This window comes from Capsicum annuum, chromosome 10 (assembly GCF_002878395.1).
Source record: "Capsicum annuum cultivar UCD-10X-F1 chromosome 10, UCD10Xv1.1, whole genome shotgun sequence".
Lineage (NCBI taxonomy): Eukaryota > Viridiplantae > Streptophyta > Magnoliopsida > Solanales > Solanaceae > Capsicum > Capsicum annuum.
This window is the reverse complement of record NC_061120.1, coordinates 221,043,009-221,065,102: the sequence shown is the minus strand read 5'-3', so window position 1 is coordinate 221,065,102 and position 22,094 is coordinate 221,043,009. Positions and strand designations below refer to the sequence as shown.

Genomic DNA, 22,094 nt, shown 5'->3' with positions numbered 1-22,094 from the left:
CTCTGTCGTCACTAAAATTAAAAATATTTCGGAAAAATTTAATTTTAGTGACAGGTATTGGCGATGACTTTGGTGTCACTAAAACTTATATAAAATTCGTATACTTCTAGTGACAGGTATTGTGGCGATTTTGTTGTAACTAACTAATAAAAATATATTTTCAGTGACAATTTTTGGTGGCGACTCTGTTATCAGTAAAACATAAAAAAAAATGAAATATATACTTTTAGTTACAATTCTTTGTGGCGCTTTTATTGTCACTAAAAGTTTTTAAAAAATTTGATTAATTTTAGTGATAGCCTGATGGTGAATTTGTTGTCACTTAAACTTATAAAAAATTCAGAAAAACATACTTTTAGGGGTCATTTGATTGGGAAAAAGTTAACCCAAAATAATTAATATAGATTAGTTATTTCACCATATTTATGGAATAACTTATCTCGTCGTTAAGACATAAATGGTGAGATAATTAATCCCTTAACTACGAATTCTTCGAAATATGTGTGACCATCTCTTTTGAGCAAAAAATTTGTGGGTCTATCTGCGATGACTTATTAAATGGTGCAAACTATTTTTAATAGGCAGATGTAGCTTCTTTTTTTTTACTCTATACATGTCACAAAACAAGAATTAGGATTATTTTATCTTTCGTATGTATTGATTCATGAATTTTTTGAAATATGTGCGACCAACTCTATTTGAGCTAAAATTTTATAGGCCGTTCGTATCGACTTATTAAATAATGCACATTATTATTGGAGGTCTGGCTTAACTTTTTTACTCCATACGTGTCATGAAAAAGGAGTTAAAGGATTATTTCGGTATGTAATATGTGTAAACCCATGAATATTCTGAAATATGTGTGACGAACTCTGATTGAGCTAAAATTTCATGGGTGCAGTTGTGACGATTGTGCATTCTTTTTGAAAGGTGAACATAGATTGTTTTACTCCATACATGTCCCGAAACATGAACTAAGGATTATTTCAATTTTTTTGTGAGTACTAGCACATTGGAGGGAAAATTCATAGTTGCACCTGTGATGACCTATTAAATGATAAGGGCTACGTTGGAGTGGTGAACTAGCCCTTTTTAGGACAAATGAACGAAAAAAGCATGAATTTCAAATTATTTTAATTTTTTCATTTGTGTTAGCATATGAATTTCTAGGACAGGTTCGTCAAAATTTATTTTTACAAAAAACTCATCGCTACACCGGTGACGACCTATTAAATGATAAAGGTTGCTTCAGAGAGGCGAACGTAGCCTAATTTAGGACAAAGCAGATTATTTCAGTTTTTTCTGTGTGTTAGCCTATAAAATTCTAGGAATAGGTGCATCATAATGATTTTTGGCTGAAAATTCATGGCTACGCTCATGATGACCTATTAAATGAGTAAGGTTGCTTCAGAGAAGTGGATGTAATAAACTGTTTTATGACAAATGAAAAAGGTAGGAACTGCAAATTATTTTTGAACTGCAAATTATTTTCATTTTTTCGTATGTATTAGGCCATGAATTTTTGAAATATGTGTGATCGGCTGTGTCATCTATTTGAGCGACCAATTAAATGTTGCACATTATTTTTGTAAGGCAAATGCCTCTTCTTTTACCCCACGTGTCACGAAATAGGAATTAATGAGTACTTTGATTTTTTGTGTGTGTTACTCCATTGAATTTTCAAAATATGTGTGACTGACTGATAATTCTTTGCAAAATAGAAAAATGAAGTGAAAATAAAGAAGAAAAATAGTGTTTAATTCTTCGCAAAATAGAAAAATGAAGTGAAAATAAAGAAGAAAAATAGTGTTTTGGAATGTGAAATGAAGACTAAAACGAGAAGTTTAACTCCATATAGACATGGAGCAATTACAGCAAATTATCCAAGGAAAAATGTAAAAATAAATAATAAAGGAGAAGAAAAGATGAAATCAATTTTCTTTGACCTTTACAATGGCTTCTAGCTCTCTCTAGGCCAAAAGTTATGTAAAAATTAATTTTTTTTATAGAGTATTTATAGGTGTAGGAAAAAACCTCCAATTAATTGAGTTCAAAATAGATTAAGACAAATAAAAATGAACTGTTGTAGCTAGTTGCGTGTCGTGCCACTACTATGGAAGACTATTGGATTTGCCATTTTTTTCATTCAAATTCAGGGTCATATTTGATTATTTTAATAAATTAATTTCATGAAGCTCTCTGTTTAATTTTCTTTTATAATCTTTCGTCTTTAATTTGTTTTAGCTCTAAATTTTATTATTTTCACATCCTTTTAATCTTACACATTAAATTATAATATTAAGCACAATCTACAAAATTAATAATAAAAAAAGACAAATAAAAATACTAAATATAAAACAAATAATGACTAAAGACTCAAATGACTCAATCAATTGGAGGGAAAATTCTAAAAGCAAACACTACTTTTCCTTTTTATGTACTTCTTTTCTCTTTCTGCCATATGGAATCAAACTTTTTTGAAACAATCCACCTCCATTGCATGTTTTGCTTTCATTGGAAGGAAAATTCCAAAAGCAAACATTAGTTTTCCTTTTTATATACTACTACTTTTCTGCGCCTGCCATTATGAAATGTTATAAACAATATTATTTTACAAGAGGCAATATTAACAAATGAGAAAGGGGAAAAAGAGAGGAAGTGGGAATGTTGTATTTTCACTACTAAAAAATGACCTCTTTCTATTTTAACAACTTTTTTTACTTTTTACTTTCCACGTGACATGCCTAAGACCACACGGAGGGAGTATTATCTAATCACCACTACAACTATTCCAGCTTTTTCACCTTTCATTGTATTACTAGGGAGTTTTCGAGTAACTGGTAAAATTGTTGCCATATAACCAGGGGGTCACGGTTTTAAGCTTTGGAAACAACTCCTTACAAAAATGCAAGGTAAAATTACGCACAATATACCCTTGTGTTGGAACTCTTAGCGAGAACTTTAATGTATCAGCTTCCCTTTTTCATCGTCGTATTACCATTCTCCATTATTGTGTGTTTCTATGTTATGCCACGTTATGGGTACGTTGGGGCCATCAATGATATCGAGTGTTGGTTCTGACACCCAGGATGTAGACTCCAGGTGTGACACATGTTTTGCAAGGAGAATAGATATCAGTTGTATAAGCTCAACATTACCAGTTTGAATTTACATTTTTTCAATTTTTTTTTTTTTTTGCAAGCAGACACTTTTATTATAGTTTTTGTAAAACATCTATTCTAAAACTACCAGAAAGTTTAGGTTATATTGCACTATAGATCAATGTTAAAAGACAAACATGTGTTTCTTGTTTATAATTCATTGAAGTAAAGCATCTAGTACTCTTGAACTACGACCAAATTTGCTACGACACACTCTAATTTTACAGGGGTCCTATTACTCATGAACTCAATTTTAGTATATTTTTGTCATCCTTTTTAGCTGATGTTATACCTTTGACAAGGGCCTCATTTTATGTAATAAAGGTGTCGTCTCAGCACAAAAGTGTGACAAAAATACACTAAAATTGAGTTTAGAGGTAATAGCATCCATGTGAATTTGGAGTGTATCGTAGCAACTTTAACTATAGTTTGAGGGGTACTGGATGCTAATCTCTAGTTCGTTGCTTTCAAAATAGTAACAGATCTATGTAGGGTAGAGTTAATAGTAGTACATCAATTATTAGCTTTCATTTTCCTATCTTTGTGTTCACTCTCAAGCTTTTTCCTCTCTTGTATTCACTCTCAAGTTTTTTGCTTTTCCTCTCTTGTATTCACTTTCTAGTTTTTTTCGACCAATTTTTACTCCAACAAATTTCATCTACTTGCTCCATTCCTCCTCAGCACTCATTTTCTCCTACCATTGTTTCCTTGTAAATCTAGTCCACAAAAGAATTTTTTTTTTGTACAATTCAAACTTGAGAGGATCTAGGGAAAGACACAAGAGGCTGTTTTTCTTTATTAGACTAGCCAGTGAAGAATTAATTAAGGAGATGGCTATGGAAATCGTAACTGCGATTTTGAGCCCAGTCGCAGAACATTTGATACTGCCAGTTGCGCGACAGATTGGGTATGTGATTTACTATAGGCGCAACATCACATCTTTGGAAATTGAAAATAGGAAGCTGAAAGGTATCAGAAATGGGGTGCAACACAGAAAGGATGCTACCGAGAGAAACTCAGAATGCTTGCCACCCTATGTTGAGAATTGGTTAACTAGTGTTGATGGAACTACTGCTGAGGTGAAGGTTGTACTAGGACGTAGGGTTGAGGTTGAAAGAGGTTGCTTCTACGGTTGGTGTCCAAACTTGAAGTCACGTCACTCGCTGAGCAGGAAAGCTAAGAAATTTGTACTGGCTATGAATGATCTTCAAAAGGAAGGCAAAGATTATGCTCCTTTATCCTGTCCAGCACCATCTGCAGTTGAAATTGAAGCTATACCTAGTAACAGTAATGGGGAGTTCGACTCTAGAAAACAGAAGGCGGAAGAGGTCATGGAAGCTTTGAGAGGTGTTGGTAAAACAACACTGGCTGAGAAAGTAAGAGCAAGGGCAAAACAAGAAGGGTTGTTTAATGATGTTGTCATGGTAACTGTCAGTCAACAACAAGACATTAAAAAAATACAGGGTGGGATGGCCCGAGGAGTCGGTCTGACATTAGAAGGGGACGATTTGTTACAGCGTGGAGATCGGCTGCGTGCAAGGTTAATGCAGAAGGACAGCCGCGTCCTTGTAATTCTGGATGATGTTTGGATGGTTGTTGATCTAAAGAGAGTTGGAATTCCCACGGGTAGCAACCACAACTATCGGTGCATAGTGGCATCGACGACACGCCGCCAAGATGTTTGTGTCAATATGGATGCTCAGAAGATTGTAGATGTTGGAATCTAGAAGCATGGGTCCTTTTTAGCCAGAAGTCCAGTTATTCAGCTGACAATCCCTCTCTTCCTGAAGTAGCAAAAGATGTTGCCAATGAATGCAAGGGGCTGCCGCTTGCAATTGTTACTGTTGCAGGAGCGCTAAAGGGCAAAGCCACACCTTCGTGGGAGGCTGCCCTTAAACAATTGCAGGATGCAGAACCAAGAAATATCTATGGAATGGACATAGAGGTATATAAACATCTGAAGCTAAGCTATGATTTCTTGGAAAGTCATAAAGTCAGGTATCTGTTTTTGCTCTGTTCTTTGTTTCAAGAAGACAGTGATATTTGGACTGGAGAATTACTTACATATGGAGTGGGGCTTCACATCTTTTCTAAAACTGTAAAAGATATGAAACATGCAAGAGATATGGTGTGTCTTCTGTTAGAAACACTCAGAGATAGTTTCTTGCTATCCCAAGGTTCAGACAAAGATTATGTCAAAATGCATGATGTGGTCCGTGACGTGGCTATGGACATTGTATCTGAGGGCGATCATATTTTTATGGTAAGTCATGATGTGACCTCAAAAGAGTTCCCAAGAAAAGACTCTTACGAGCAATACAGTCACATGTCAATTGTTGCAAGTGAATTTGATGAACTTCATAAACCAATATCTTGCCCACGACTGAAGCTTCTGGTGTTAAAACTCTGTTTCGAAGATGGTTTCAAATTACAGGATGATTTTTTTGATGGAATGAGTGGTCTCAATGTCTTAAGCCTGAGTGGATATGATCGAAACTCCATTCTGCCCTTTCCATCATCCATTCAGAGGTTGTCAAATCTGAGGACGCTATATCTGAGTAATTTAAGATTGGATGACATATCCATTATTGGTGAACTTGTCACCTTAGAAATTCTCAGCATCAGAGATTCTTACTTAGAGGAGCTTTCAGTGGAGATAAGAAACTTGACCAATCTAATTGTGTTAGAGTATTGGAATCCTTGGTGGAGTGGACGTATGAGGATTTCACCAGGGGTCTTGTCAAAACTAGTTCGATTGGAGGAACTACACATGCTGGAAGTAGAAGATTGTAGTTACTCCACCTTGACGGAACTGGAATCCTTATCGAGATTGACTGCACTGACATTTGATGAATGTTCCGTAGATGTGATTTACAGTAACTTGGGCCTTTCCTCCAAGTTGACACGGTACGCTCTTAAAGTGGGTGGAGGCTTCCTGTATACTTCAATCATGAAACCTTACAACAAGATTATCGCTCTAGACGTCACCGAGAGCACCCAATTGGGTGATTGGATCCGCCTCCTGCTGAGGAATAGCGAATTTGTAAGTTCAAGAGGGAAGGGCTCGAAGAACGTATTGGTCGAGTTGCAGAATGTGAAAGATCTCAGGCTGGCTGATTGTGATTTATTGAATTTCCACTGTCTGAATAATATTCTATTCACCAGACTCGAAAGGCTTGAGCTTGATAATCTGGGCTGCTTCACACACTTTTGCAGTGACACCGTTGAGGGCATTGAGTTCCCTCTGTTACGGGAAATGAATTTCTGGGGATTAACAGAGTTCCAAAATTTCTGGCCTACAGACAACAATGCTATCACCGACTTAAATCCCCTTTTTAATGAAAAGGTTTGCTTCTACATGTAAAAGTTTTTATTTGAAGGGTTTTTATGAATTACATATTTTAGCTTTAACTTGAGCAATCATATTTATGAATTACCTATTTATAATATGTTACGGTTCTTGTTCAAATTTTGTGGCTCAATTATACTTTAAAAATAATTTAAATTTTTAATTAATGTAATTTATAATTTTTTTTATTTCAATTTAAGTGGCTGATAAACTTTCGAGAGTCAACTAAATATTTTATATTTCTTAATTTTTTAAGTTTTTGATTATTGTAATTTATAGTATTTTTACGTATTTTTTGAAATATATAACAGATACTTTCGAAAGTCAACTAAATATTTTATATCTTTTTGATTTTTTAAGTTGTTGATTATTGTGATTTATAGTATTTTTTGAAATATATAGATTAATTTTTTTGCAATACTATAAGTTGTTAACTATTGTAATTTATAATACTTTTTATGCAATTTTCAAAATAATGCATGTTGCTGTCCTTGTCCAAATTTTTTTGACATTGATAGTTAATTATATTTTTAATTATTTCAATTTAAGTAACACTGATATAATTTTGAGAGTAAATCAAATATTTTATATTTTTAAAATTTTTTAAGTTGTTAATTATTGTGATCTATAGTACTTTTATGTATTTTTGTGGAATATATAACAGATTAATTGCTTTTAGATATTTAAATGGTTAACTATTGTAATTTATAATACTTTTGTATGTAATTTTCAAATAATATATGTTAATCTCCTTGTTTAAAATTTTGTGGCATTGATAGTCAATTATATTTTTTAAATAATTCAATTTCTTACTTCTTGTGATTTATAATATTTTTTCTTCTATTCCAATTTAACTGACACAATACTTCGACGACCATAATAATTAATTAGAGGTGACATAGTAAAATCACGATTGAAGCAGCAAAGCATACATGTCTTAAATGACTTATAATAACTAATTAGAAATAATATAACAAAATTACTATAAAAAATACTTGTGAAAAAAAGAAGTGATTGTCGTTATATAAAACATTAAGTTAATTTGACATTAAATATTATTAATTTTTGTTAATATTTAGATACTTTACAATAAGTTTTTAATATGAATTTTTTAATACTTAGATGACTTATAATACTCAATTAATTAGAAGTGATATAGTAAAATTACGGTTGAAGTAGTTGCAGCAAACATGTCATGAATGTCTATTTTACTTGTTTTATTAAATATTAGTAATTTTCTAATACATAAATGACATATAATAATTAATTAAGGGTGATGTAAAAAAATCACGAAGCAAGCAGCTAAATGATCGGCAAACAGGATGACCGGAAGCTGCTCTCTCCCTCTTATAATATAAGAGAATGTCTATTTTTCAAAATTATATACAACATACCTAGTTCTTTATCGTGTGTGCTTTTTAATTATAATTAGTAAAGTATTTTCCAAGTTATAATTTGAAATTCTTTTGAAGTATAATAGAGTAGCCATTGGGAATTTCTTACAAAATATGCCTCTATTCTAATGCATAGTTAGAGGGACTGTGTGTACATGGGACGCTTTGGTTTACTTTTTATCAAAATCAAACCAAATCAACTATACCAAATTTTTCAAAGTTTTTCGTTCTTTTGTCACATGAACATTATTTCATTTCAATTTTATGGAGTTATAGATAAAGTTTTAATAAATTAATAAAAAATTAGTGGTAACTGGCAAATTAACAAATCCATATACACTGTTAAACATATATTTGTTATTTTTTGAGTCTAATAATAGCTTTGCAATGATGGACGTATTCAAACTTGACCAAATTTTAATAATATATAAGTTATTATAAAGCCCAAAATCTGATAAACTTTGCTCAATTTTTAAAATTACTGATAATACATCATCTTAAATTCTAAGAAAATATCTTGAAATATGAATATGAGTTTGAAAGAACAAATGATCAATTGACACTTTTGATGATGAAAAGGTGTGTTTCTACTGTTCTACTTGATCATTAAGAAAAAATAATTTCTTGACATTTTCTCAAGTAGAATATTTATTAGTTTCTGCATTTTATTAGAAATCGAACGACCAAATTCATAGTTAAATGGATAATACAACTAATTTATATATTGTATATTCATATATATTTACATTTTATTGATATCTAATGATTTAGTCTAAAAATAATTTTGCTTTTTCTATGAGTACTATATATCTTGTGATATTCGAAGTAAATATTTGTTTTCTTATTTGTTAAAAAATGGCAAGAAAACAAATGTACTAGTAAATATTAGCAGTGTGATAATTATTCTAAATTAAGTAACATCTTAACAACTTCAAATTTCTTTAACTTAAAGTTTTTTTCTTTTTTTTTTGAAATAATACACGTAAACATCAATATTTAGTCTAAATATTTTAGCATAAAGTATTGAAAAAGATTTTCCATAATTAAAGGAAAATCAAAATGTATTTGTTGATTCTAACACGGAAAGATTATACTTTTACTTCCCGATTTCAATTTATTTCTTTGGTTTTAACTTAATATGAAGTTTAAAAAGTAAAAAACATTTGAAACTTGTAGTGGTAAACTAACCATATTATTATGTGCCAAAATATTTTTTAATTTTGCGAACTTAAAAACGTGACATGGGGAAATTTGGGATTAAAGAATTTCCAAAAGAAGAGAGAGACTCATTTTTAAATATATATATATTTCACTTAATTTGGTGTCTGGTATCCGTATTGAGGTTCGATTATATTTGGATTCACACAGAAGTCTCAAAGCGAATGGTAAAACGCTCCTCACAAAGGCGATTCTTTTTCCGATAGGGAGTTGGAATCCGTGTCAGTGTCATTTTTATTGAGGAGGTTCAAAGATGCACATACAAATTAATCGAAAGGAGTTCAACATCTACTATATATACGTAAAAAATAATTTTAATCTTATATAAATAGTATAATTTTTCGTCGAAGGGGGTCCAGATGAACCCCTCAGTGTATGCTAGCTCTGCCCTTGGTTGGAATATAGTTACAAATTCAACAGAATTCAATGGCTTTTGTCCAAAAATGTATATTTGTCTAGAAAATTCCATTGAATATATACATATTGATTTAGAATTAAATAACATAGATGTATAAACTTTAAATTCTTGCTCCACTTCAAATTTTCAAAACTCGAGAACTTTGATAGATTATTACTATTATATAGTTGGATTGGACATAACTGAAACTAAGATTAAGTCAAAAAAAAAATAGATTTGAGATAATTCACACTTTTAATTACCCTATTTGACTAATTGTTTGATTTTTCAAAGATTACGAATTTATAAGCTTTGTATTTATTCTTCTGCACCACAACTTAATTCTAAAAATGAAAAAAAGTACCTTGCTTCTCCCATTAAGAATTCGGTGGACAAGTATCAACTTATTCCAGAATTCCTAAAGGTGAGAGGACTGGTGAAGCAGCACTTGGACTCGTTCAATTAGTTTGTTAAGACGGAAATAAAGAAGATTGTCCGAGCGAATAATGAGATTAGATCGACAAGGGACCCCAATATTTATCTTAGGTACAGGGATGTCCGTATTGGTGAACCATCAATGATTTATGATGGTGTAACTGATCAGTAACTAAGTCCACAGAAATATTGGCTATCTAGCCTTACCTATGTGGCTCCAATTTATGACACAGTCGACTACACAACAACAATGAAAGGGAAAAAACAAGAATCAACGGAGAAGGATGTTATCATTGGACGAATGCCTATTATGCTAAGAAGTTGTTCTTGCGTGCTATATGGGAAAGATGAAGAACAGCTAGCAAAACTTGAAGAATGTCCACTTGGTCCCAGAGGATATTTGGTTATCAATGACACGGAGAAGGTAATTTCAATTCAAGAGCAGCTCTCGAAGAACAGAATAATCATTGATACGGATAATAAAGGCTGTGTACAAGCATCTGTTATCAGTAGTTCCGAAAAAACAAAACGCAAAACGATTATAAAAATGGAGAAAGAAAAAGATATACTTCTTATTTCTCCGGTCATATGTCTTCGTGACATATTTCTTGCAAATGTTCCTGTCCATCAGCATAATTTCTGCAAAAAATGCATATATGTTCCAGTAATGATGAGGCGCATGATGGAAGAAATTTTAAACAAGGATGCAATGGATGACAAGGACTATGTTGGGAACAAACGACTGGAGCTCTCCGGTCAGCTTTTATCCCTCCTTTTTGAGGATTTATTCAAGACGATGAATTCTGAATCTAAGAGGGCATTTGATGCTAGCTCCAGTGCTCGGGACATTTTATATTGTATAAAGAAATATAACAGAATTACTTTAGAGCTGGGGAGAGCCCTGTCTACGGGCAACTGGGATGTTAAACGATTTGGGATGCACAAGAAAGGCGTGACTGATGTTGTTGCTAGGTTATCATACATTGGAACGTTGGGCAACATGACGAAGATCAAACCACAATTCGAGAAGTCTAGGAAAGTTAGCGGGTCCTAGAGCACTGCAACCTAGCCACTTTGGTATGCTCTGTCCTTGTGACACACCAGAAGGTGAAGCTTGTGGATTGGTGAAAAACCTGGCCTTGATGACTCATGTTACGACAGATTAGGATGAGCGCCCTATTATTTCTCTGGTATAGTTTTTTTTATTTATATTTTTCCCGCCTGATATTTAAGCGTGTACTGAAGTAGGATAGGTGGTATCTCCGTCCACCTTGATGAACCGACTTACCTGGTACGATTAATGGTGGGAGGTTGCAGGTACTTGGCGGAACAGTGTTCCTAAAAAAGTCCCGATCTTAGACATGTTTATATTCCTATTTTGTTGCATTTTGTGTTAATAACCACAACGAAATTTAACTTTTCAGTTTGTGCTAAATTCTGTAAGTAAAATTCCTACTTCATTTCTGTGACATGTAACTGAACTTTACATGATGGAACAGTGCTACTGCTTATCTCATTGTATTAAATGGACTTATGCTAGGCAAGCACAAGAGTTCGCAGAGATTTGCTAATTCTATGAGGAAGCTATAAAGGGCTGGTAAAATCGGAGAGTTTGTAAGCATTTTTGTGAATGAAAAGCAGCACTGCGTCTACATTGCTTCAGATGGTGGACTGTCTGTCGTCCACTTGTAATTGCTGATAGAGGTGTTTCCAGGATCAAGGAGCTCCATATGAAAGAGTTGAGGGATGGTGTGCGTGACTTCAACAGCTTTCTAAGGGATGGTTTGATTGAATATCTTGATGTCAACGAGGAGAACAACTCATTGATTGCTCTATATGAAAAAGAGGCCACAATGGAAACAACGCATATTGAGATTGAGGCTTTCACAATCTTAGGTGTTTGTGCCTGTTTGATACCTTATCCTCATCACAATCAGTCCCCTAGGAATACTTATCAGTGTGCTATGGGTAAGCAAGCTATGGGAAACATTGCCTATGACCAGTTGAATCGGATGGACGATTTGCTCTACCTTTTGGTGTATCCTCAACGCCCTTTACTGAAAACAAGAGCAATCGAGCTGGTTGGGTATGAATTATGATAAATTAGGGGCTGGTTAGAATGCCACTGTTGGTGTGATGAGTAATAGTGGCTATGACATAGAGGATGCAATAGTAATGAACAAGTCTTCTTTAGATCGAGGCTTTGGGCATTGCATAGTGATGAAAAAATACGCTGCCATATATCAGACGTATGAGAATGGCATATCAGATAGAATAATTAAACCACAGCGTCAAGGATATGAAGCCGATAGGATGCAGGTTCTGGATGATGATGGAATAGCTTCTCCAGGAGAAATTATTCGACGTCATGATATCTATATCAACAAGGAATCCCCTACAGTCACGAGGCCGATACCAGGCACGTCTCCTACGGCCTTGCCTGATACTTCATACAAGCCAAGTAGACAAACTTATAAAGGTACTGAAGGGGAATTAGCTGTCGTTTAGAGAGTGGCTCTTCACTCTGATGAAAAAACAATTTAAGCATCAAGTTTATGATTCGTGATACTCGTAGGCCTGCGATTGGTGACAAGTTTAGTAGCAGGCATGGGCAGAAAGGAGTTTGTGGCACCATTGTACAACAAGAAGATCTTCCGTTTTCTGAATGTGGCATTTGTCCTGATCTTAGTATGAATCCTCATGGATTTCCAAGCCGAATGACAGTGGGAAAGATGATAGAGCTTCTCGGAAGTAAAGCTGGGGTTTCATGTGGGAGGTTTCATTCCAGCAGTGCTTTCGGAGAACCCAGTGGTCATGCAGACACGGTTGATGCTATCTGCGAAACTCTTGTTAAACATGGCTACAGCTACAATGGCAAGGACTTTCTTTATTCAGGCATTACCGGTATGCCACTACAGGCGTACATCTTCATGGGGCCAATATATTACCAAAAGCTGAAACACATGGTCCTAGACAAAATTCACGCTCGTGGGATTGTTCCTCGTGTTACTATGACAAGAAAACCTACCGAAGGTAGGAGTAGAAATGGAGGTTTACGTGTGGGAGAAATGGAACGTGATTGTTTACTTGCATATGGTGCCAGTATGTTGATACACGAGCGCTTGATGCTTTCCAGTGATCCGTTTGAGGTTCAGGTTTGCAGAAAATGTGGTTTATTGGGATATTACAACTGCAAGCTGAAGACTGGATTTTGTCCATGTGTAAGAACGGGGAAAATATTCCTATGATGAAGTTGCCTTATGCGTGCAAGCTCCTAATCCAGGAGCTCCAATCAATGAACATTGTCCCGCGATTAAAACTAGGGGAACCTTGATTGTAGTTTCATATGTGTTTGGAGAGCATGATGCTTCCTATTTATTCATAGGAGTTTGTTCAGAAAAGCAGCAGTATAATTATCTTCTCGTTAACTTTTTGTCGTCCTTATGTTTCTTCTTCTACTTTATTTATAACATCACATGAACCCTTTTTAACCGTAATGTTTACTGAACTATTGTACTATAGCAACAATTGTATGTAAAAAGTTTAGCATTGACCCTTAATCTAACAGATCCTATGTCGTCTAAGTCCTTCCATTTCTATGTATATTATATAGATCGCGGAATGGTCAGTGCTTAGCATGTGAAGAGATAGAAGAAACTGCATCATGCGTACATAATCTACCAAATGTATTCAAGAATCACACTGTCATGTTTCTGCTGAATTTGATGACACTTTGTTTCTGCTGTGTTGTGTTAGCTTTTGAACCAAGTCCAATACAGGATTTATGTATTGCAAATCAGTAAATCGCGATGAGAGTATCATAATCCTCTTACTAGGACTAGAAGATGGATGATTCTCATGAATTTTCTCACTGTATTTTTCCGTTGTTTTCAGCTAAAGTAAAACGACTTAGCTTGGAAATATCTCAAGTCTGTCGAAGAAGAGGACTTAACACTCTTGGTATCTCACTGATGCGCGCGTGCATTTGGTTGGAAATACATCAAACACAGTTTGATCTAAGTTCATTCTAGTCAATGTAGCTCAAATATCATCACTTGACACACTTGGTATCTCACTGGTGCACGTTGACTATACACCATCGATTTAACCTCTCCACACTCATCCAAGAGCTACTGAGATGCTCACTGTCCTTGAAGGTTCATATGGAAATGCTGCAGTGTGTGTTCCAATTGGGGAAAGAAGAAGCATGAGAGGGCGGGGGGGGGAGAGAATTTGAAAAGGGGTGTGGATGAAGAATTTTTGAGTCTTCAAAAAGGACAAAGCATTATACAGGTTGTCGACCTTCGAAGTTCCAACATTATTCAAGTAACGGATGCCAAAGGTGAAACATCATTAGCAATATTTCCAGCTAAATTTCAAAAGAGCATGCCTATTTTTTATCAATAGGCAACTTTGTCGTGGTGGATGAGAGTGGCAGAGAAGAAGCTTACCGAATCAGGTAGAAAAGTGGCATGTCTTGTTACGCAGGTTCTCTATCATGGCCAAGTACGCGTGCTTCAAAAGTCACGTCAATAGTCAGACTCCGCTGAGTGTGTGTTTTACTTGGTGTTGATTTCACGTAGTTGGTCATTTCATTTAGTTACATAATCCCTGTGCAGGCCAGAGATGTTCAAATTCACACAAGAGAAATCAAAACAGGATACACAGTCACACAATTCTCAGGTGGATGAAAATGAAGACTCGAGTGATGACACTCGGATTAAATCCTTTTCAACAGGAATCGGAAACTGAGTCTGATTCAGATACTCGTCACTGATCCATGACATCATTTCGTTTCTGCTGAATTAGTAGGTGTAAAGGCAATACGGTTGTTTTTCCAGTTGGACTTGTTCACTACCAACGCAACGTGGGATATGGAAATTCTATTGCTATTGCTGGTGTTATAAGCATTGCGAATTCAGTTTTCGGATCAGAACCAGCTATAGAAACTATTGTTTCCCAGATTCAATCAAATTTCTAAAGCAACAGCAAATATAGAAACTTTAGAAGTGTGTTATTTGAAGGGAAGCCTTGGAGTAACTGGTAAAGTTGTTGCCATGTGACTAGGAGGTCACGGGTTCAAGCCTTGGAAATAGCCTCTTGCAAAAATGCAAGGTAAGGCTGCGTACGATACACCCCTGTGGTGGGACCCTTCTTCGGACAGCGCACATAGCGGTAGCTTTAGTGCACTGGGTTGCTTTTTTTTTTGGAAGTGTGTTATTTGTCACTTAGCTTGGTTGCTTTAATTCTGTGTGTTCAATTGTTTGATTATTTGTTCTCTAGCAATATTAACATTGCCAAACATTAAGGCTGCCTCGCAGGTCACGGGTTCAAGTTTTGGAAACAGCCTCTGGCAGAAATGCAAAGTAAGGCTGCTTACGATACACCCTTGTGGTGGGCCCTTCTCCGGATACCGCGCATAGCGATAGCTTTAATGCACCGGGCTGCCCTTTAACAATATTAATATTGTCAAACATTTGCTTTGATCCTATATGGTGCTGTCAAATTCATCTGGGAAGTAAACAGTTTAATCCCTGCATTGCTAATACATGCATTTTTACTCCATATTTTACCCTGCATAATGCAACTATATCCCGAAAAACCACATTTTCGGCAAATATGTAAATTTTATTTCAAAAACTTAAAAGATTTTACGCTTGAGCACGAAGTCAAAATTAAATAGTTGACTTGTGAAATTTGAATTGTGCCGCATAAATTAAAACAACTAGAGTATTTCTCATAAAATATGACAATAGGGATTAAAATATTTGATAATAAGAAATCATTTTAGTGAAATTACTATCTCTACTCAATTTTATTTGTCGTGTTTCGTATGATGAGTGTCAATTTGACTAATTTTTTTAAACCAAATTGAATTAGTCAATACACTCCATTATTTAGTTACTCCCTCCGTTTCATTTCAATGTGTTGTCATTTTCTTTTTGATCCGTCCCAAAAAGAATATCACTTTTTCTTATTTGACAATTATTTAATGTCATCATCCCATTTTATTCTTACCGGGTCTACTTAATAAAAAAAGACGACTAAAAGGTAAATATTAAAGTAACTTTAGGAGGTATAATTTCGTAAACTTTATAAATTCATCATTTATTTCTTAGACTTTGTATTAGATCAAATAGCAACACATAAAATGAAACGAGGAGTACGTAATATTAAGGACAGAAAAAAAAATATAATAAAAGTTCTCTTAATTTCATAATTTTACTAAGTAAAATAAAACAGAAGAAGTATGTGAAATATTTATGTTTAAAAACAAATTTATTTAAATCTCAAATCTAGAAAAGGCCACATAAATTAGGATCTAGGAAGTAATAATAAATAGAAATACTTAAATAGCTCCTGGCTGCCCGTTATTTGATAGCTAGTAAAGAAACAAGGTTATTTATTCATGTATTAACTTTTGAGTAAATTAATACATTGTTTTGGTAGCTAGTTAGGAAATAAGTTATTCATGTACAAAATTAGTACGACATTTTGTTTGCAAATTTAGAAACCCGCACTTAAGCTGAAGGTCTTTTGCCACGAGATAGTTATATGGTCTGTGTACATTCTACGCTCCTCAGACCTAACTTGTGGGATTGCACTGGATATGTTATTATTGTTGTTGTTGCTGCTTTCCTTATTAGTCCATTTCAAAGAGAATGACCCTTTCCCATTTTAGTAACTCTTAAAGTGCATTTTGGTAATTGGCAAAGGTGAGCCTTGGAGTAATTGGTAAAGTCGTTGCCATGTGATCAGGAGGTCACGGGTTCAAGCCTTGGAAATAACCTCTGACAGAAATGCAAGGTAAGATTACGTACAATACACCCTTGTGGTGGGGATCTTCCTCGGACCTTGCGCATATCGGGAGCTTTAGTGCACCGAGCTGCCCTTTTTTTTGCCCTTCAAAGTGCATTTTGGTACATTTGACATATCTTAATTTAAGACGATAAAATTCAAATGTTTCTTTATTGCATTTTGATACATTTGACATATCTTAATTTAAGACAATAAAATTCAAATGTTTCTTTATTTTCTTAAACTTTGTGTCAAGTCAAAATAGGCTAAACAAATTGAAATTGAGGGAGTACATGTATAAGTTATGAGGGATTGGTGTATTATCTTATGTGGCGTAGAAGGTGGAATAATTAATACCTGCATAACTAATACATACATTAATAATACCTACATAATTTTAACCAGCCACCGAACAACCCTTAATTGTGTTGGAGATGAGAAAAAAAGGGATGTCTTGAAATTGGATGAAATTCAATATATTGCCCAAGTACCGAACATGCTAGTTTGTTTTTTCACTTTTAGTGTATTTCTTGTTGTATTTCTAGATGGTAGGATTGCAGATAGATGCCAAGGAATAATATGATTCTCTAAATGGTACCGTGTTAAAATGGCGAGCGATGAAATTTTTAAGCTTGAAATGTGGTTGTAGTAAAGCAGAAATTTGTAAGGAAAATGCCACTTGTACTTGTGTATGTATATGTACATCGTTTTCATTACTTGGACATGTCACTTTCTGAATACAAGATGCTAGTGATGGTTGATAGTTTTACTTGTATATTGTTGTGTAATCGCTCTTGAATTAGCCCCGAACTAATCGTGCTGTATACCTTTTTGTGGCAGGGGAAAATAAATCATCTTACCGTGTTTCGGCTCTCATCCTCGCTGCTTCTACAATCTCATTGTTTCTGGTTTTGTTCTACTGGAAAATTGATTGGCAGCAGGTATGGGTTATGATTCTACCATGTCCAGTACGGCAGACGACTCGAGCCACGGAATTGACAAGCAGCACCTTGCTTCTCTCATTAAGAATTTGGTGGACAAGTTTCAACTTGTTCCAGAATTCCTAAAGGTGAGAGGATTGTTGAAGCAACACTTGGACTCCAATTATTTTGTTAAGACGGAAATAAAGAAGATTGTCCGAGCGAATCAGGAGATTAGATCAACATTGGACCCCATTATTTATCTTAGTTACATGGATGTCCACGTTGGGGAACCATCAATGATTTTTGATGCTGTAACTGAGAAACTAAGTCCGCAGAAATGCCGACTCTCTGACAGAACCTATGCAGCACCTATTTATGTCACCATCAGGTACACAACGGGAAGTCATGGGCAGACAGTAGAGTCAACAAAGAAGAATGTTATCATTGGAAGGATGCCAATTATGCTAAGCAGTTGTTTTGCTTTATGGGAAAGATGAAGATGAACTAGCAAGACTTGGAGAATGCCCACTTGATCCGGGAGGATATTTTGTAATCAAAGGCACTGAGAAGGTAATTTTAATTCAAGAGCAGCTCTCGAAGAACAGGATAATCATCGATACAGATAAAAAAGGTTGTGTTCAAGCATCTGTAACCGCAGCACAGAAAAAACAAAAAGCAAAACGATTATAAAAATGGAAAAAGAGAAGATATACTTAGAGTTGAATATGTTCAAAACCAAGGTCCCCATAATGGTTGTCATGAAGGCCATGGGAATGGAGAGCGATCAAAAGGTTGTGCAAATGATAGGAAGAGATACTTGGCTGAGTGCTCTGCTTTTGCCATCAATCAAGGAGTGTGCAGATCTCAAGTTGTACACACAACAGCAAGCACTGGAGTTCCTCGAAAGTGATAAGATGCTTAAAATGCCTTTATATTCTACTGGTCCAGTTGAGAAGGGAACCCGAGCTTTGAGTATTCTTCGTGACATATTTCTTGCAAATGTTCCTGTCCATCAGCATAATTTCCGAAAAAAATGCATATATGTTGCAGTAATGATGAGGCGCATGATGGAAGCAATCTTAAACAAGGATGCAATGGATGACAAAGACTGTGGGGAACAAAAGATTGGAGCTCTCCAGTCAGCTGCTATCTCTCCTTTTTGAGGATTTGTTCAAGACGTTGAATGATGAAGCTAGGAAGACAATAGATGCTCTTCTTGCCAGGCCAAGTCGCTCCAGCCGTTTGGACATTTCTCAATACATAGTCAAAGACTATATTACTCAGGGCCTGGAGAGAACCCTATCTACAGGCAATTGGGATGTAAAACGATTTAGGATGCACAGGAAAGGCATGACTCAGGTTGTTGCTAGGTTATCATACATTGGATCGTTGGGTCACATGACAAAGATCTCACCACAATTCGAAAAGTTAGTGGTCCTAGAGCTCTGCAACCTAGCCAGTTCGGCATGCTTTGCCCTTGTGACACCCCAGAAGGCGAAGTGTGTGGACTGGTGGAAAACTTGGCGTTGATGACTCATGTTACGACAGATGAGGATGAGCGCCCTATTATGTCTTTGGTACAGTCTTTATTATTTATGTTTCTTCCGCCTGGTATCTTAGTGTTTAATAAAGTCGGACAAGTAGTATCCTGAATTTTTGTTTGTCTATTTCTTAACTGAGATTTTACACTTGATTATTATAGATCCCAATGTTTTGAACATAGTTACGACATAAAAATTTAAAATTAAACTAATCTACCTGTGTTAGAGTTACTGTACCCTTTTAAGAATGTTCTGTCATGCTTGCATTTGTATTTTGTTATGGCTTCTTCACTCCCATTTTTTCTTTTTTCGAACTTCTTTGAAATGCTTTTACTTGAGCCGAGAGTCTACCGGAAACAGCCTCTCTACCTTCCATGGTAGGGGTATGGTCTGCATAGACACTACCCTTCCCAGATCCCACTTCTGAGATTACACTAGTCGCTAGGTATGTTGTTGTTGTTGTTGTAAACTAATCTACCAGTGGAATGCTACGTATTAGTTGTTTGTTTTTCCTAGTAGGAACAAGTGATGGAAAAGGTTAAACTCTTATTGAACTGGTGATAACAACATAAAGACAGCTCCTTATGAGGATTTCTAGATGAGAATATGAAAGTTTTATCCTTAGGATTTCTAATTATGGGTATATTATCATGTGCAATCTAGATATAGTATATTAATCTAATTCTTCTTATATTAGCCTGATTCTTTTCTTAATTTGATAAGAAAAAAATCAATCAAAAAGAAAAACACAGGGATAATGATTTCTTCTATGTGACTACGAGCTTGTTAAGGTTAAAAATTTGTGCAGCAGGAGTTGATGGGGTTTTAATTTCCTAAATGCAATTTGCTGAGTGTTATCTCTTTTTTTTCCTCTCGAAGAACTGTTTTGGAACGACAGGAATAGGAAGTGTTTTGCTGGAACCTCAACTCGAAATCACTCTCGCAAAACTAGATGTCTACTCTTACTCTTTTGCTGGTCCAGATTGGCTAATGTATCTAGCACCGAACATTTTCTGGCGCTCCTTAGTTCCTTGTCTTTGATTGACATACTGTAAAGGGATTTCCGTTTTCTTCATTCCAGTTTCTTTTGTCAATTTTTCTTTCATTGCAAGTTGTAACTATGCATCTTGATGCCCTTTTGTGAATGAAATACCTTACTTTATCCAAAAAAAAAAAAAGTTAAAACTGTTTTGTGGTTAGGATCAGCATGGTGAACCCTGCTGGTATCACAGGTTCTGCATCTTTCTTTGGCCTATATCTTATTTAGGGATTGCTTTTGTACCATAATACTGATAACTTTGGAGTTCTATGCTAGCAGAAAATTTTGAGAATTTGTAGTCTTGAATATTGGATCGTGATTAATGAGGAGAATCATACTTCCCTTACTGTATGTTGGTCTTCTTAATTCATTGGTGCACTTATTCTGGGTAGTAGTAGTTCTTCTTTTATTTTTTAATCGAGTAAAAGGTTTCATTGATACAGGGAGTTGTTTTATCATTCTGATGAACTCAAACTGAGTGTGTTTAGTGGGTTGACTTTTACTGATATGCAGAGGAAGTGAAATAGCCACTGTTTCACACAGTTATTATAATTTCCTATTTTTTTAAATCAGATATGTTAGTTTCATTAATTATGGAAAAATCTTCAACGTACAAGAAGTATACCAATGATAGAGAACCTACAAAATAAATGGTTCTTTTCAAAAGACACTCATCCTTCATAAACTCATGGGTATACCAAAAGATGTTAATGATATTAGCTATTATTCAAATGTACAAAACGAAGCTCACTTCTTTCTAAAAGCTGATCTATTTCTCTCTCCATACTACAATTTCGCCATTCTTCTTCGAATCGAAGCCTATTTATTCTCTTCTTTTTCTCCTCTACATTTTCCTTAGTTTATTATAATCCATGAGAAAGACCTCTTGTCTTGCACTAAATTGAGGACAAAGGCAGTAGACAAACAAAATATTATAGAGAAAATCCCAAAATAATCTGAACAATTTTCACAACATACTGCTGCCAAATTGCATATATTAAGATAACGTTTTCAGTTGCTTGTGTTGTACTTATTGTGCATACGGTCTGTTGATTTATCTGAAAAAAGAAAAGAACTAATGGGGCTGTTAACTGAAGTTTTGCTCAAAAATTAAATTAAAACTGAAGGTTGGTAAGGGTAATGTCGCAAGGGGGAGCTCAAAGAAAGGGGACAACTGAAATTTGAGAGGCTGAATTGAGCAACTGGATATATTTTTGAGATCGGAGGTCCCATGTCTTTGATTTGTTTCTGTTAATGGAAAGAGCATAGATATTCCAAGGTCTAAAAAATTGTTCCTTCTGTATCAGGAGCCTTACAGACAAATTCTTATATCTCTTGTAGGTTTTGGTTAGCGTTGTTCAACCATACTGATGCTGTTAGCAAAATATTTCATTTTCCCTCTTTGCTTTTATAATTTGAAATTTTATGGTGAATAATTAGTAAGATTTGAATGATTATATTTAAGTTGGAGGAAATCTCTTGCAGCGCTGTGTCTACATTGCTTCAGATGGTGGACGTGTTTGTCGCCCGCTTGTCATTGCTGACAAAGGTGTTTCCAGGATTAAAGAGCATCATATGAGAGAGTTGAGGGTAGTCATCTTACCCCTGGATCGTCCTTCTGAATTGTATATTTTCATGTCAATTCCACATCTGATCTAATTTTATTTATTGAAGGATGGTGTGCGTGACTTCGACAGCTTTCTAAGGGATGGTTTGATAGAATATCTTGATGTCAACGAGGAGAACAACACATTGGTCCGTCTCAAGCAAATGAAAAGTGCATTTTATGTTGAAGAGTATTAGTTACGCTAGAACTGACTGCAAAAATGCATGTTTTTC

At 35.0% G+C, this 22,094-nt stretch overlaps 2 protein-coding genes and 2 pseudogenes across 2 annotated transcripts; all 4 read left to right on the top strand.

Annotated features, from left to right (window-relative positions):
- The first annotated feature begins 3,686 nt into the window (after window positions 1–3,686).
- LOC107844071 (probable disease resistance protein At4g27220) lies at window positions 3,687–6,651 on the top strand. Its single transcript, XM_047397549.1, is given in 2 exon segments — window positions 3,687–4,883; window positions 4,886–6,651. Coding segments are annotated over 2 exon segments (2,532 nt in total). The 5' UTR covers window positions 3,687–3,991; the 3' UTR covers window positions 6,526–6,651.
- A 3,148-nt stretch (window positions 6,652–9,799) lies between these two features.
- LOC107844743 lies at window positions 9,800–13,452 on the top strand (annotated as a pseudogene).
- A 347-nt stretch (window positions 13,453–13,799) lies between these two features.
- On the top strand, window positions 13,800–14,935 carry LOC107844742 (germin-like protein subfamily 1 member 11). The gene is made up of 4 exons (XM_047397854.1): window positions 13,800–13,942; window positions 14,133–14,296; window positions 14,574–14,637; window positions 14,767–14,935. Exons 1-4 carry the CDS (start codon window positions 13,800–13,802, stop codon window positions 14,933–14,935), a joined length of 540 nt encoding a protein of 179 aa, XP_047253810.1.
- Window positions 14,936–17,599: 2,664 nt separating this feature from the next.
- On the top strand, window positions 17,600–19,327 carry LOC107844741 (annotated as a pseudogene).
- Window positions 19,328–22,094: the final 2,767 nt, after the last annotated feature.